The sequence below is a fragment of the Nomascus leucogenys genome, chromosome 12 (genome assembly GCF_006542625.1).
Source record: "Nomascus leucogenys isolate Asia chromosome 12, Asia_NLE_v1, whole genome shotgun sequence".
NCBI classification, from domain to species: domain Eukaryota; kingdom Metazoa; phylum Chordata; class Mammalia; order Primates; family Hylobatidae; genus Nomascus; species Nomascus leucogenys.
Window position 1 is genome coordinate 60219009 of NC_044392.1, and position 14682 is coordinate 60233690.

Sequence of the window (14682 nt, forward strand, 5' to 3'; positions counted from 1 at the left end):
TTATGATATAAGGCAGTAAAATTAAAAGTAAGAAATAAAATCTGATTCCAAATCACAAGATTTTTCTTTACTCAGCAGCCCTACCCTGTGGCAGTTTGAGCTTTACAGGCTGGTGCGGAGTATTTTTGCATAATTGTCAGCTTAGCTTTAGTGCGCATTCAGAATGACTTGTTCCTGCTAGAAAGTCAGCCCCCTGAAGAACTGAGCCTGTTCAAAGAAGCCTCTAAGGCTTCCCTTTTTATAAACTGGATGTGGTAGGCCAGAATTATCCAGATAAGCTGTTTCTGTTTGGACAGCCATGCAGGAAAGGGGCCAGTACGGCATCTTGCAATGTGGTGGGCTAGGCAAGCCAGAGCCGCTTCTGTGTGCCCGGAGTGCCAGTTCCAGGAGCTCCCACCTGCTGCCCAGGTTCCCCAAGCCAGACAGGCCTCTCCTCACCATCTGCCTTGAGCTGGGTGGCAAGGAGAGCCAACAGGTACTCCCTCGCACATTCACCTGCTTCTACCTATACAACACACACAATTACTCTGGCCCTGGGTATCTAACTGTTAGCCTGACCACACACCTCCGATTTATGAAGGAAGTGAAGCATCCTCCAGACACAGAAGAAGAAGTGAATGCAACACGTAGATGACTATTGGCAGTAGCACCTAGCAGTGTGAGATGCACAGGCTTTGGAGTTAGAACCAGCTGGGATTGAGTCCTTGCACTAGCTGTGTGACTGCAGGCAGGTCGCTTAGCTCCTCAAGGCTGAGTGCTGACTTTATAAAATGTAAGCCACAGTACCCTCCTCATAGAGGTTTTAAGAAGACAAAACAGGTAACATGTGTGAAGTGATTGGCACACGCTTGGTGCTCAGTGAAGGGCTGCTCCTGAAATTGTTTTGTATGTGAAAGCACATTGAAAACTCCCACTCTCCACTCAAGTTAGTTATCCATGGCATTTGCTGTCATTAGCAGATGCTATCAAAATAAACACTAGTCAGACATTTCAGAAAGTTCAGCCAAGCAGGGACAGGTTCCTCTTCTGCTTATTGCACTGTGGAAACCGTAAGTCAAGGATCTCTTCGTTCAATCATTATTTTACATTGATGAGGCCTCTTCATGAGAGGAAGCACCCCACCCCTTTTTGAAAATGAGGTGTACCAACCTCCAATGAAGGTTAGTTTAAAAAGGGGTGATCTCTCTGGCTCCAGAAAGCACTGAGTATCATGTGGAACTTTTTCCCAAGGAGCGTTGGAGGGAGGGACTACCAGAGGAGGTCAGGGCCTGGGCTTCCAGACTGCATTTTCACAGGCTCTGGGGCACAGAATTCTGTTGAGAAAAACTGGAAAAGGGCACGGCCTTGCCCCACGTCAGTCAAATTCACTCTTTAGAAATTCCATTGCAATAATATTTTTAGAGAAAACAAAACAAACCTGGCCTTCAGGGACAGCTTCCCTCATTCTGTCAGTTTGGACATGGCAAAATGCTGCACAATAAAATATTGTGATTTTGTGTTAGAGACCGGAAGAGCCACAGCTCTCAATGTGTGGGCCCGAGACCGGCAGCCTCAGCAGCACCTGGGACCCGGGCAGAAATGCAAATTCTTGGGTACCATCCCAGACCTGCTGAATCAGAAACTCTGGGGCGGGCCCAGCAATCTCTTTTTACTGGCTGCCCCTCCAGGGAATGCTGATGTGCACCCAGGTTCTAAAACCACTGACTTAGTGTAGTGGGGTTTGCCCTGTAGTTAATTGGTAGGGAACTTTCACTACGTACTTGTATACGTGATACTCCTGTGAGATTGGATCTCATTTTTTTAGATAAGGAAATTGAAGATCAGTTAAGTTGTGACTTGCCCAGAGTCTCACAGCTGGTAAGTTGCAAAGCCAGGATTTGGGCCCAGGTCCTTCAGAGGCCAAGGTATAGGAACAAAATGTAATGGATAAAAGTTTGGGCTCTGGAGCCAGAGTGTCAGGGTTGAAATCCTAGCTGGGTCACTTAAGCTCTGTGTGTTCCCAGGCAAGTTGGTTAACCACTCTGTGCTTCTATTTCCTCATCTGCAAGCCTCTACCTCATGAGGATTTTGTAGAGATTCAATAAGATAATTCTTGTAAGGCAGTTGGAGAAATAGCTGGCACATAGTAAACACCCAGTAAGTGCTTTTTTAAAATTGTTGTTGTTATATAGCCTCTCAGAATTGTGGGGTGGAAAAAATACATAGCATCTTCCCTTGGGTCTTTTCCTTGGCATTGACCAACGTGATAGTCCAAAATGCCAATAAAAACAATCAACAGTCTCCCTCTCCCCGAAGGCTCTTTCAGAGGCCACCTATTCCAGCCCTAAAGAGGCCCCCGATACTCGCTTGAATCCCATAAAATAGCTGTCCCTTCATTGAGCCAGCCTCCTTCGTGAACATATCACATGCCAACTGCCCAGCTATACATAGCTCAGGCCTACTTTGAGGGCGGCAGAAAGTGACAGGAGATTACTGGAGAGAAACGTCAGCTCTCTGATTTCAGGGGAGGACACACAGTTGTTGAATTGCTTGACATGTTGCCAGATGACATGAGGGACAGTGGGTACAAACAGCCGTTTGGCTCTTGGCTTACATGAAAACAGCAGGGTTACAGCCAGGGTGTTTTTAATGACTGGCCTGAGGGACATTCACTTGGAGCAGAGATCTGTGACATTTTCCTCGAGGCTCAACTTTTTTTTGAGATTCTTGGCCCTGCAGAAAGTAATCCCCACCCACCTCCTTTCAACAAGTAACCACCTCCTTTTCCTTCATGACCCTCCACCTCCCCATCTTCCCTCTGACTGTGTAGTAAATTAGCCTTTCTCCTCTACAAAGACAGCTCTTGGGAAATGGTACAAATGTAACTTTCTTTCTGTCTTTCCCTGGGTTAGAGCTGGTAAGTCCTATGAAGAGACTGGATTGGGTGGGGTCTTTATGGAGGTATTGGATGTGCTGCCCTGGGAGCCCCAGGGGCAGTCACGCAGCACAGGACACCCCTCTCACTCTTGTGTGATGCCTTGAATAAGTGAGCCACACCTGCTGTAACATGTCCTTGCCACCCACCCAGCGGTTTAACTCCCAGTGCTTTGGCTTCTGTCTCAGCTCTTCTCTAAAAGGTCACCCGTGACTTACCAGTCCTGAGATGAGAGGCCTCATGGGGGTCCTACCCCTCCTTGACTCCCTGCAACATTTGATATGACCACCCGCTCCTTTGTGACTCTGAAGTCATGACACCAGGATCCTTTCTCTCCCCGCACTTCTCCCATAGCTCCACTCTGCTTCCAGGGTAGGCTTCTTGCTCTTCCTTCTGAGCCAGCCAGCCTTTGACCCTGTGGCTTTCTCTCACACTCGTCTCCCAAAGATGTCATCTGTCCTCAAGCCTTCACCTCTCACGCGGGACCTCTCCCCTGAGCCCTAGATCAGCACCTCTGGGTCTGGGCTGGACTGCCGTGACTGTGAACTCTCTGGGTCTGAATCCATGCTGAGAAGCTTCCCCAGTTCTGTCATGCCCTCCTGCCATCACTGTGTGTCCTCCACTTCGTTTCCTCATGGGAGACCCTCAAACTATTGCGCCTCCTCCCTCTTCTTTGATCTCTCTCCCTTTTCTCTCCAAAACCAAGGAGGACTTACCAGGTCTGACTGATTCTCAACTTGTAGCACCACCTGCATGAGTCACTTTTTCTCCCACTGACACTGTCTTGGTCTGAGATCAGAGACATCTCTCACACAGACTAGGACATCAGCCTCCCAACTGGTGGCCTTTCCTTTCCACTCTCCTTTCTGTCTTCTCTACACACTCAGATCCACTCTTGCCAAACACAACTTAGTCATATTACTCTTCTACTCACACAACCCCCAAATTGGAGCTTCCAGTCCTAGTAGTGAAGTCCTTCACACTTTTTTTCTAATGTGATTTTAACACAGGACTTCTTTCAGCACCCCAAATAAGCCCACTGCTCAAGTAGGTCAGCCTCTTCTCCTGCACACCCCTGCACATTCCTACCTGCAAACCTTTTCTTATACCATTTCTTCCTCATGGGATGCCCTTGCAGCCCCCCTCCGCCTATCCACACACTCCTCCTCCAAGGTCTAGCTGGCCTCCTCTTTTCTAAACAGCCTCCCTCTTCATTCATTCGTTTACTGAAGAAACTACTGGTTTTATTTTTTTTATTTTTTATTTTTGAGATCTGATCTGTTCAGGTATTATGCTAGGTGCTAGAGATAGCATGGAAGAAAAACAGACATGGACACAGAGCTTACAGGCTACACCATAGACAATTGCTAGGCAAAGACTCATATAAATTAATGTGCACTTGCAGCTGTGAAATGGTTGCAAAGGAAAAGCACGGGGTGATATGATCAAGGGTAAAAAGGGAAAAATTGAGATTGGGAGTCAGGGAATGCCTTTTGAGGAACTGATGTTTAAATGTAGACTTCAAGGAAAGTAGAAACCAGCAAACAGTCGGGGAAAAGGAATTCTATTTGGAGTGAAGGGTGTGTGTAGAAGCAGAGCATGTGTTGGTGCCTTTGTGTGAATTAGAACAAGGTGTCCCTGCCAGAAGCTGAAGCTTCAACTGGCCTAAGCCTTGAGAGCACAGCTAAAGGAGGTGATACTGTGCAAACACCTGAGCCAGGAATAAGCTTGATGTTTTGAGGAACTGAAGACAATTGTATTAAGTAAGAAACAGGGTGACCCCAGATGAGGCTGGAAAGACAGGTGGAACTAAGAGTGCAGGACATTCTTGGCCATGTTAGGGATTTAGGTTCATCCTGAGTGCATGGAAATTTAATCCACAGTATTCCTCACAGCCCACTGGGCTCTGCAGGATTTGACCTCCCAGCCCACAAACTCTCTCAGTCTCCATAGCTCTTATTTTTTGTCCTATTCTTGTGGCACCTAGAGCTATTTTTTTTTTTTTAAGAAGGAGTCTCACTCTGTCGCCCAGGCTGGAGTGCAGTGGCATGATCTCGGCTCACTGCAAGCTCCACCTCCTGGGTTCACACCATTCTCCTGCCTCAGCCTCCCAAGTAGCTGGGACTGCAGGCTCCTGCCACCACGCCTGGCTAATTTTTTTGTATTTTTTTTAGCAGAGACAGGGTTTCACTGTGTTAGCCAGGATGATCTCGATCTCCTGACCTCATGATCCGCCTGCCTCGGCCTTCCAAAGTGCTAGGATTACAGGCATGAGCCACCGAGCCCAGCCCTAGAGCTATTTTTTAAATGAATTTCCTACCTCATTAAATCACAAGGTCCTTGGAGCTGACATGTGTCTTACACATTTTTGTTAACACAGTAGGTTCTCAATTAATAATCGTTCTCTTTCCATTGCAATACTTTACACTATGGTATTTCTGAATCGGCACAAAATCCAAAACCCTAGCCAGCTGTCATAATATTAAGAAGAAAATCTAATGTTTACTAAGCACTTACTGCATGCCAAGAACTGTGCCAAGCACTTTACATGCATTATTTCAGTTAATCATCAAAACAGTCCCATTGAATAGATATTGGTATTGTCCACTTTTTACACTGGAGTCACAGCACAGGCTTGTGGACAAGTCAAAAATCCAGGTCTCTGATTCCAAGCCCTGTGCACTTAAAAACTGGGACATAGTATCCATGAGTCATTTATTCATTCGAAGATGAGATCTGCTTGGATCCACCCTGTCATTGCAGGGGTAGCAGTGGTGCGATAAATACCTACAGTATACAATCTTTTAACAAGAGTAAAGCTATATTATAAATATCCAATTCTTTCCTATTGAATTATGCATATTATTTAAATAGAATTTTTTAGGCTGGGCGCAGTGGCTCATGCCTGTAATCCCAACATTTTGGGAGGCCAAAGTGGGAGGATTATTTGAGCCCAGGAGCTCAAGACTAGCCCTGGCAACAAAGCAAGACCCTGTCTCGACAAAACTTAGAAAATTAGCCAAGTGTGGTGGTGCAGGGTTGTAGTCCCAGCTATTCAGGGGGCTGAGGTGGGAGGATTGCTTAAACCTGGGAGGTCAAGGCTTCAGTGAGCTGTGATTGTGCCACTGCACTGCAGCATGGGCAAAGGGGTGAGAACAGGTCCCAAAACAAAACAAAACAAAACTTTAAGGACCTTAAAAGAACTTTTAAAAAACGTTTTTTGTACTCAAAAGAATCAGCAATGGTTAAAACAAATCCTAATGTTTCTAGAAAGAATGAGCACTGACCAATGCCCAGAGGCTGTATATAACCAACTGATAAGAGACAACCCCATTCGCTAGGATGCACTATCTGAGAGGTAACTAACCAACCAAACAAAACCAGCAGAGAAACAGTTGTACATCAACAGGAGAAAATTGCAATCCTTATCTGAAAAGTCTGTACTAGTTTTCTGGGAATTTAGGAGATATATTGACTCTACCTTTTTTTCTCATGTATGGAACTCTTTGTCACTGTATTTGATGACAATTGCCTCTAACTCCTTGGCTCATAAGGCCCTTGAACTTGTGAAGTACTTGGACCAATCCACCCATTCATCCACAAGTATGCTGAGTGTCTCCAAGAAACTGCAAGATACAAAAGAAGCACAAAACAGGGTCCTTCTTCTTATGGAGGAAAGAGTCACAATGTAGAGACTATACACAACTCTAATCACTACACAATAAGTGCCAGAGTACTGTGCCCTTGTGAGGGGATTTTGGAGTTCCAGAGAGGAGAATGTGGTGAAAGATGAACCTGGAGCTGGGCTCTGCAGCCAAGGGTGGCCAGGACTGGTAGCGACCTGAGAATGCGGTGAGACTAGGCTGCAGGAGAGAAGGGAACACGTGAGCTGGAGATTTAGGGCCAAAGCAAAGGTGGAGGCAAGGCCAAGCCAAATACGAGAGGTAGACAGACTCCTGCCTGCCCCGCTAGCCCAGCAGAGGCTCCTGGCTGCCATGTCAGGAGTCACCTACCTGGCACCCTTGGCTCCCATGAAGGAGACTTGCTAGGACTGATGGCAGTGATCACAGAACTCAAGTGGGCAGGCTTTGGGTCTTATCAGCATGGGAGGCAAGAGAGATGGGAATTCTGGAGGGATTTTGACAAAGGGAGCCAAAGAGGAGGTGGGAAAGTCTCAGCTAGGCATGGGATCCTGGCCCATGTGTTATTGCCTGCTCTGTCTCTCCATCTATAGCACAGGACAGTGATTGGCTGTATTTAGTTAACCAGGGAATCAGGAAAAAAGAATCGAGTTCATTTGAGATAGCACCTGCCACTCGTAAATCTTCAAAAATCACATATAAATATCCATAAGATAACCAGAAGGCCATGCTTTACATGCCTACAAGAGGCACACATTTGGATCTACCTAAAACCAAATAAAACATGGTAGTGCATACCTAGGAGAGATCAGAGTTAAATTATCTGTTTAATTCTCAGAGTTAATTTCTTATTTTATGTCATTGGTTATTCTTACTATTATGAATACTTCTCTCATATGCCAAAGGTAGAGGGGCTTAAAGAGCCCAGTGGTTAGAAGAGCACTGTGTCATATCACTTTGGATGTGCTGACAATCATTTATAGCAGTGTTTTTCAGAGTGTGGTTTGAGATCTGCTGTGTTAGAATAATGGGGTGTGGTAGTGTGGTTTATAAAAATGTAGATTCCTGAGCCCCACCCAGGTCTATTTTCTACTCTCTTGTGCTGAGGCCCAGGAAGCCCCACTTTAGTCCCTGGGTGATTCTTATGCACGCTGAAGTTTAAGAACCACTGTCAGAGGCTCATGTACTAGGAGTAAGGAAACTTACTATACTACAAAGCCATTAGGTCCCATCATTACTGACTCTGAATGATACACAAGGGAGCATTTAACTTAAGATTTTGACAGCACTAAACAGAACACAGGGGCTTATGTTGGAAACCAGAAAAGTCATTAAAAAATGGCCTTGTCTAACAGATTAAATGAAATAGAGTGAAGCTAAGTGATTTGCAGAAAGGTTGGTCTGTTTGGGCACTGCAGAAAATCTCAAGATGAGTCATATGTAAACACTGATGATGCCTTTCATCCCAAGTTTTGCCTAGTTCCAGCCAAAATAAAAGAAATAAGAGAAAACTGAATGAGGGGTGGGGGTGGGGCTTGGCTCATTTGTTACCTGCCATTCCATTCCCACCCCCCAGTCCCCAACCACCAGAGGTACTCCTCGGAGCTGCTCCTGGTGCTCACAATCCTTGCTCTTCGAGGAAGGGAAATGGTTAGAAGCCAGTGAGAAAGAAAGAGGCTGGGAACAGATGAAAAGGTGTGGGAGGGAAGAATGAATATGCAAAGAAAAACCTCAAGATGTTCATAAGAGGAACTCTGCAGGAAAAGACACAGATACTGGGAAAAATGAAAGAAAGACATAAAAATTAAGAAGATATGAAAGAAACAAACATAGAAAAGAAAGTAGAGGGATTTATAGTATGAGTTGTAGAGCCAAACAGACTCAGGGTCAAACCATCAAGAAGACAATAAATCCTAAATGTGTCTGGACCAAACAATAGAACTGCAAAATATACAAAGCAAAAACTGATAGAACGGAAAGGAAAAATGAACAAACCTCTACGACTGGCAAACAAATAAAAAATTTAAGAAAACAAGGCATTCTTACCACCACTCTTATTCAAAATAGTGCTAGAAGTTCTCACCAGTGCAGTAAGAAAACATAAAGAAATAAAATGGCATGCAGCTTAAAAAAGAAGAAATTATTTGCAGGTAACAAAATTGTCTACCTAGAAAAATCTCAAGGAATCTACAAAACAAAAATCTCTTAGAACTAATAAGTGAGTTTAGCATTAACATAAACAAATTAATTGTATATCTATATACTTGCAATAAACACATGGACATAAAAATTAAAAATACAATACAATTTACAGTAGCTGAAATAATTTAACTGATTAGATATAAATCTAACAAAATGTGTGCAAGACTTGTAGGCTGAAAATTATGCAGTGCTAATGAAAGAAACCAAAGAAGATCAAATAAATGGAGAAACATACCATATTCATGAATTGGAAGACTCAACATAGTAAATATGTCACTCTCCACAAGTTGATACACAGATTTAATGCGATTCCTACCAAAATTCTAGTAAGATTTTTTTGTATGTATAAACAAGATTATTCTGAAGTTTATACAAAAATGCTAAAGGACTAGTATAGTTAAAGCAACTTAAAAAGAAAAGAATAAAGTGAAAAGAGATAGTCTACCTGCTTTCAGATATACTTGATCCTAGCTACTGCAATCAAGACTATGTGGTGTTGGTAGAGGAACAGACATATAGAGCAATGGAACAGAATCGAGAAACCACAAATAGACTCACATGAATATGCCAACTGATTTTTGACAAAGGTACAAAAGCAATTGATTGGATGAAAGACAGCCTTTTCACCAAAAAATGTTGGAACAGTTGGACATCTATTGGCAAAAAAAGAAAAACCTCAACCTATCTTAAATTTGACTCAAAGTGAATCACGAACTTAAATGTAAAATGAAAAACTATAAAACTTTTAGAAAAAATAGGAGAATTCAGGATCTGAGGCTAGACAAAGAGTTCTTGGACTCAACATCAAAAGTACAATCCATGAATGAAAAAAGTGATCAACTGGACTTCATCAAAATTGAAAATTTTTGTTCTGTGAAAGATCCTGTTAAGAAGATGAAATGATTAGGATATTGAATGTTCTCAACACAAAAAAGTGATAAATACTTGAAATGATAGGTATGTTAATTACCCTGATCTGATCACTATACATTATATGAATCAAAATATCACTGGGTACCCTATGGATATGTAGAATTATTATTTGCCAAATAAAAAAAGAAGATGAAATAACACACATACAGAGTAAAAAAAAAAATACTTGTAAAGCATATATCTGAAAAAAGACTGGTATTTAAAAAACTCTCAAAATTCAACAACCGAAAAGCAATCCAGTTGAAAAATGAGCAAAAGGTGTGAACAGGCATTTCATAAAAGAGAACATACATATGGCAAATCAGCACATTTAAAAATGCTCAACATTGTTAGCCAGTAGGAAAATGCAAATTAAAACCGCAATGAGATAGTACTACATACCTGTCAGAATGACTAAAACGAAAAATGGTTATGCTATGAAGTCCTGACAAAGATGTGGAAAAACTGGATTATTCATACCTTGCTCATGGGAAGGTAAAATAATACAGCTACTCTGAAAAATAGTTTGGCAGCTTCTTTAAAAACTAAACATGTAACTACCATACAACCCAGCAATTGTACTATTAGACATTTATCTCAGAGAAATTAAGACTAATATTTAACTCAAAAACCTATACACAAAAGTTTATAGCAGCTGTATTCATACTAGCCAATCACTGGGAACAACCCACATATCCTTTAAATAAACTATGGTACATTCATACCATACATTCAACTCAGCAATAAAAAAAAAAACCAGCATATTGATACATGCAAAAACCTAGACAAATCTCTACATAATTATGCTGAGTGAAAAAAGTCAGTCTCAAAAGGTTACATACTATATAATTCCATTTACATAACATTCTTGAAATGACAAAATTATAGGAATGGAGAACAAATTAGTGGTTGCCCAGGGTAAAAGAGGGGATGGGGACACGAACCAGTGGGTGTGACCATGAAGGACAACAGAGGGATCCTTTTGGTGATGGAAATGTTCTGTATCTTAACTGTATCAATGTCAATATCCAGTTTGTAACATGGTACCTCCGTTTTGCAAGATGTTACTGTTGAGGGAAACTGGATAAAATGTATATCTCTCTGCATTATTTCTCACAACTGCATGTTAATCTACAATTATCATTTTTTTAAGTTTAACTAAAAAAAAGTAGTATTAATATTTCATGATCTGTCTGGTAGCATCTCCATTCTGTTTCTGTTTCAAGTCCCTGTTCAAACAGATGGCAAGAATTAGGTCTCAGTCCTGAAGTAAGCAAGTATTCCCTACTTGCTCATATCTGCATTGCAGGAAGCTTAACATAATGCCAATCTTGTCCTTGGTGTCACCATCTATGCCGGTGTCTACCCAGAGACGTTTTCAGCTATCTGTCCAACTAGGACACTGCTGCATCCTCCTGGCCTTTGGAGCCGAACCCCTGACCCCCAATACTCTACTAGTCTCAGTGTGCTTCAGGGAACCTTGAGAAGACATCTCAGGTCTATTCACCCAATGGGCATTCCTACTTCACAAGCCCAGGAGTTGGGGAATTGAGGGCAATGCTTGGATATTGAGGACATAGGCCTCCTTTATTCTTAGGTCCTCTTGTGTTCCCACTCTACCCCAGGTACATTTGGCAGCTAGAGAAAGGCTCAGGGCCTCTTGTCAGGCACCCATGCTTCCTTCCTGATTCCTCTTTCTCCCGATCCAGGTTTTATCTACTCCAAGGGCAGAAACTGGTATGTGACAGTGGATATATTCTTCCAAATTTTGTCTTAGGTCTGCTCCTCAGATTTTCCCTCCTTGATTCTCAGCATTCTCCTGAATCATCCTTCTCCTGAGGGGTCAAGAATACATTTCCTTTGCTGCTGCTCAACTTGGTCACATAGTAACAGAAAGTATAGAGGAAACCCTTCCGTTGATACATGAGGATAGCAATCCTGTAATATATTCTACCATCTTTCTGCCCTTAGCACACCACTCATCTTTCCATTTGTTTCTTCAGCTTGTGGCCCAGGTCCTTGAACATAAAGCTATAGGCTTTGTGATGGTGGATGCCAAGAGAGAAGCCAAGCTTGCCAAGAAACTGGGTAAGTGTGATTTTTGAGATACTGTATGTGGGAAAGAAACGAATGTGTCTTGCAAAAGTACAGTTGCAATTATTCTTGCATAAGCGGACTATCTTTTAAAATATATAAAACGATCCTGCATACCTTCATCTTTGGTTGGAGAAGAGTTTCGTAAAAGCAAATACAGGCCTGAATTGAATGGTTTCACATTAATCATGTAAGAGATTGTTGTATCAGTACAATGAAGAGGGTTTCTTCCTGGAGAAACTGATGCTAAAGAGTCAAGCTTTTATTTTCAGCTTCTAAAGCAAGCTAAATGTCCAGCTTCTCTTATCTCACCACTGTGGTGATCTCTCTGAGAGAGTTAAAAATTCTCTTCTTTCATCACACATTATTTCGTTGCCTTGCAGCTGAAGCAGCCAACAAAAGACAGCATTAATAGTAATAATGCCAGGGTAACAGTGCTTTTTAAATTTAAGGCTAAATCCCAGTTGGGCACTATCACCAAGGATGAGAGGGAGGACGTGGGTGAGGTCTGGTTAAGTGACTGCACATGGAAGTTGTACTCTCTAGTGTCGATATGTCATGCTTAAGTGCAGTGCACTTCAGGATTCACAACCCTATAATCCCAAAGAGAGAGAATATAGGTAGTTCCTCTGGTTTTCTTTTTCTTTTCTTTTTTTTTTTTTTTTTTTGAGACAGGGTCTCACTGTCACCCAGGCTGGAGTGCAGTGGTGTGATTCCTGCTCACTGCAACCTCTGCCTTCTGGATTCAAGTGATTCTTGTGCCTCAGCCTCTAGAGTAGCTGAGATTACAGTCACACGCCACCATGCTTAGTTCATTTTTTTTGTATTTTTAGGAGAGTCAGGGTTTCACCATGTTGTCCAGGCTGGTGTTGAACTCCTGATCTCGAATGATCTGCCTGCCTCAGCCTCCCAAAATGCTGGGATTACAGGTGTGAGCCACAGCTCCCGGCCCGCTCCTCTGATTTTCAAACACTGACACACATGTACTGCCCATTTGGCTCTTTCTGCATGACCAGTGAAGAATGGCTATTAAAAAAATAGCGGGTTATAAAACAGGACCTTTGAAGAAAGGAGTAGTAAGTGCAGAAAAAAAAAAAAGAGATTAGTGGTGGCTCAATAAATACCTTCAGGTACATAAAAGTCCATTATCCTGGAAAATTACAGACAACTGTTTTCTATTTTATTTTCAAGAAGACCAGCCTCTTTTTTAAAAAAAGATTTAAATTATAGGAAACTATTTAGGACTATACAATGATAATGAGTTATTAAGAATGTCTGGGCACTTTGGGAGGCCAAGGGCGGAGGATTGCTTGAGCCCAGGAGTTTGAGACCAGCTTGGGCAACATAGCAAAACCTCATCTCTACAAAAACTTTAAAAATTAGCTGGGCATGATGGCGTGTGCCTGTAGTGCCAGCTACTTGGGAGGCTGGGATGAGAGAATGGCTTGAGCCAGGGAGGTCAAGATTGCCGTGACTTCTGCCTGCATGATTGTGCCACTGAACTCCAGCCTGGGCAGCAAAGTGAGATTCTGTCTCAAATGAATGAATGAATGAATAAATAAATAAATAAATAAATAAATAAATAAATAAATAAATAAAAATAAAGAATGCTTGGGATGTCTCTTTCCCTGGAGACATATTGAGGGATATTTTTCTCCCTTGAGTATGGGAGCAAAATATGTTAAACTCTTTCCCTAGAGTCAAAAACAGTTCAATGGCTGGGCTCAGTGTAATCCCAGCACTTTGGGAGGCCGAGGCGGGCAGATCACAAGGTCAGGAAATCGAGACCATCCTGGCTAACACGGTGAAACCCCATCTCTACTAAAAATACAAAAAAATTAGCCGGGCATGGTGGCGGGCACCTGTAGTCCCAGCTACTCGAGAGGCTGAGGCAGGAGAATGGCTTGAACCCAGGAGGCAGAGCTTGCAGTGAGCCGAGATCACACCACTGTACTCCAGCCGGGGGGACAGAGCGAGACTCCATCTCAAAACAAACAAACAAACAAACAGTTTAATGAGTTCTGTCTCCTCCCCCAGAAGTCTCTTGATGCCTTCCCATTGGTTTAATGAGAAGTTGAATTTGGGAGAATTTCCAGCAAATTTAGTTAGAGAAAAATACTAGTGTCCCAGTGATCTAAAAATTTTGGGTGGACAAGCTGGGCAAGTATACATAAAAATAGACTAGCAAGGAATATGATGGGGCTTGATACTCTGAAACAAGCTCAGTTTGGAAGAGTTGGGGCAGGTTCCTTCTGGTTATTTGATCCCTGGGGGTTTATAGGACAGTGGAGGTATTTTGTGAACCTGCTCCTTCATCTTCATTCCTCTTCCATTTGCCTTATTTTGGCCTCTATCAAGCTGTGCCTGAACAATTACAGTAGCCTTCTTACTGTGGTTTTGCTCAAGACAAAATCCAACAGCAGGACACTGGCCAATGTTCCCTAGGGCACCTTTTGAGCTTGGCCATCATTGATATCAAGAAAATCTGGCAGGGCCAGACACGGTGTCTCATGCTTGTAATATGTGTGTGTGTATATATATAAAATGTATAATTTTTCATATATATAAAAAATATAGAATTTTTCATATACATAAAAAATATATAATTTTTCATATACGCATATATATATGAAAAATTAGCCAGCATCGTAGCACATGCCTGTAGTCTCAGCTATTCAGGAGGCTGAGGCAGGAGCCATGATCATGGCCCTGCACTCCAGCCTGGGTGACAAAGGGAGATCTTGTCTCAAAAAACAAACAAACAAAAAGAATACCTGGCACATTGCTCCTTTTGATTTACAAATGGTGCCTCCACCATTTCCCGCCCATGTGCCAGAGGCTCCTTATACCTCATGCATGCCTTGGGACACAGCAGGCAGCAGTCCAGCCTTCCTGTCCCTGGAGGTTCTGCAGAAGAGT

The 14682-nt window shown here is 42.6% G+C and overlaps 1 protein-coding gene across 2 annotated transcripts in view; it reads left to right on the forward strand.

The window, feature by feature from the left end:
- CASQ2 (calsequestrin 2) overlaps nt 1–14682 on the forward strand; it is a 69632-nt gene that overhangs the window by 13093 nt on the left and 41857 nt on the right. For both annotated transcript variants that reach the window (XM_030824779.1, XM_030824780.1), the window contains exon 2: nt 11673–11757. In XM_030824779.1, the coding sequence (XP_030680639.1) occupies nt 11673–11757 (85 nt within the window). The remainder of the gene's footprint in view (nt 1–11672; nt 11758–14682) is intronic.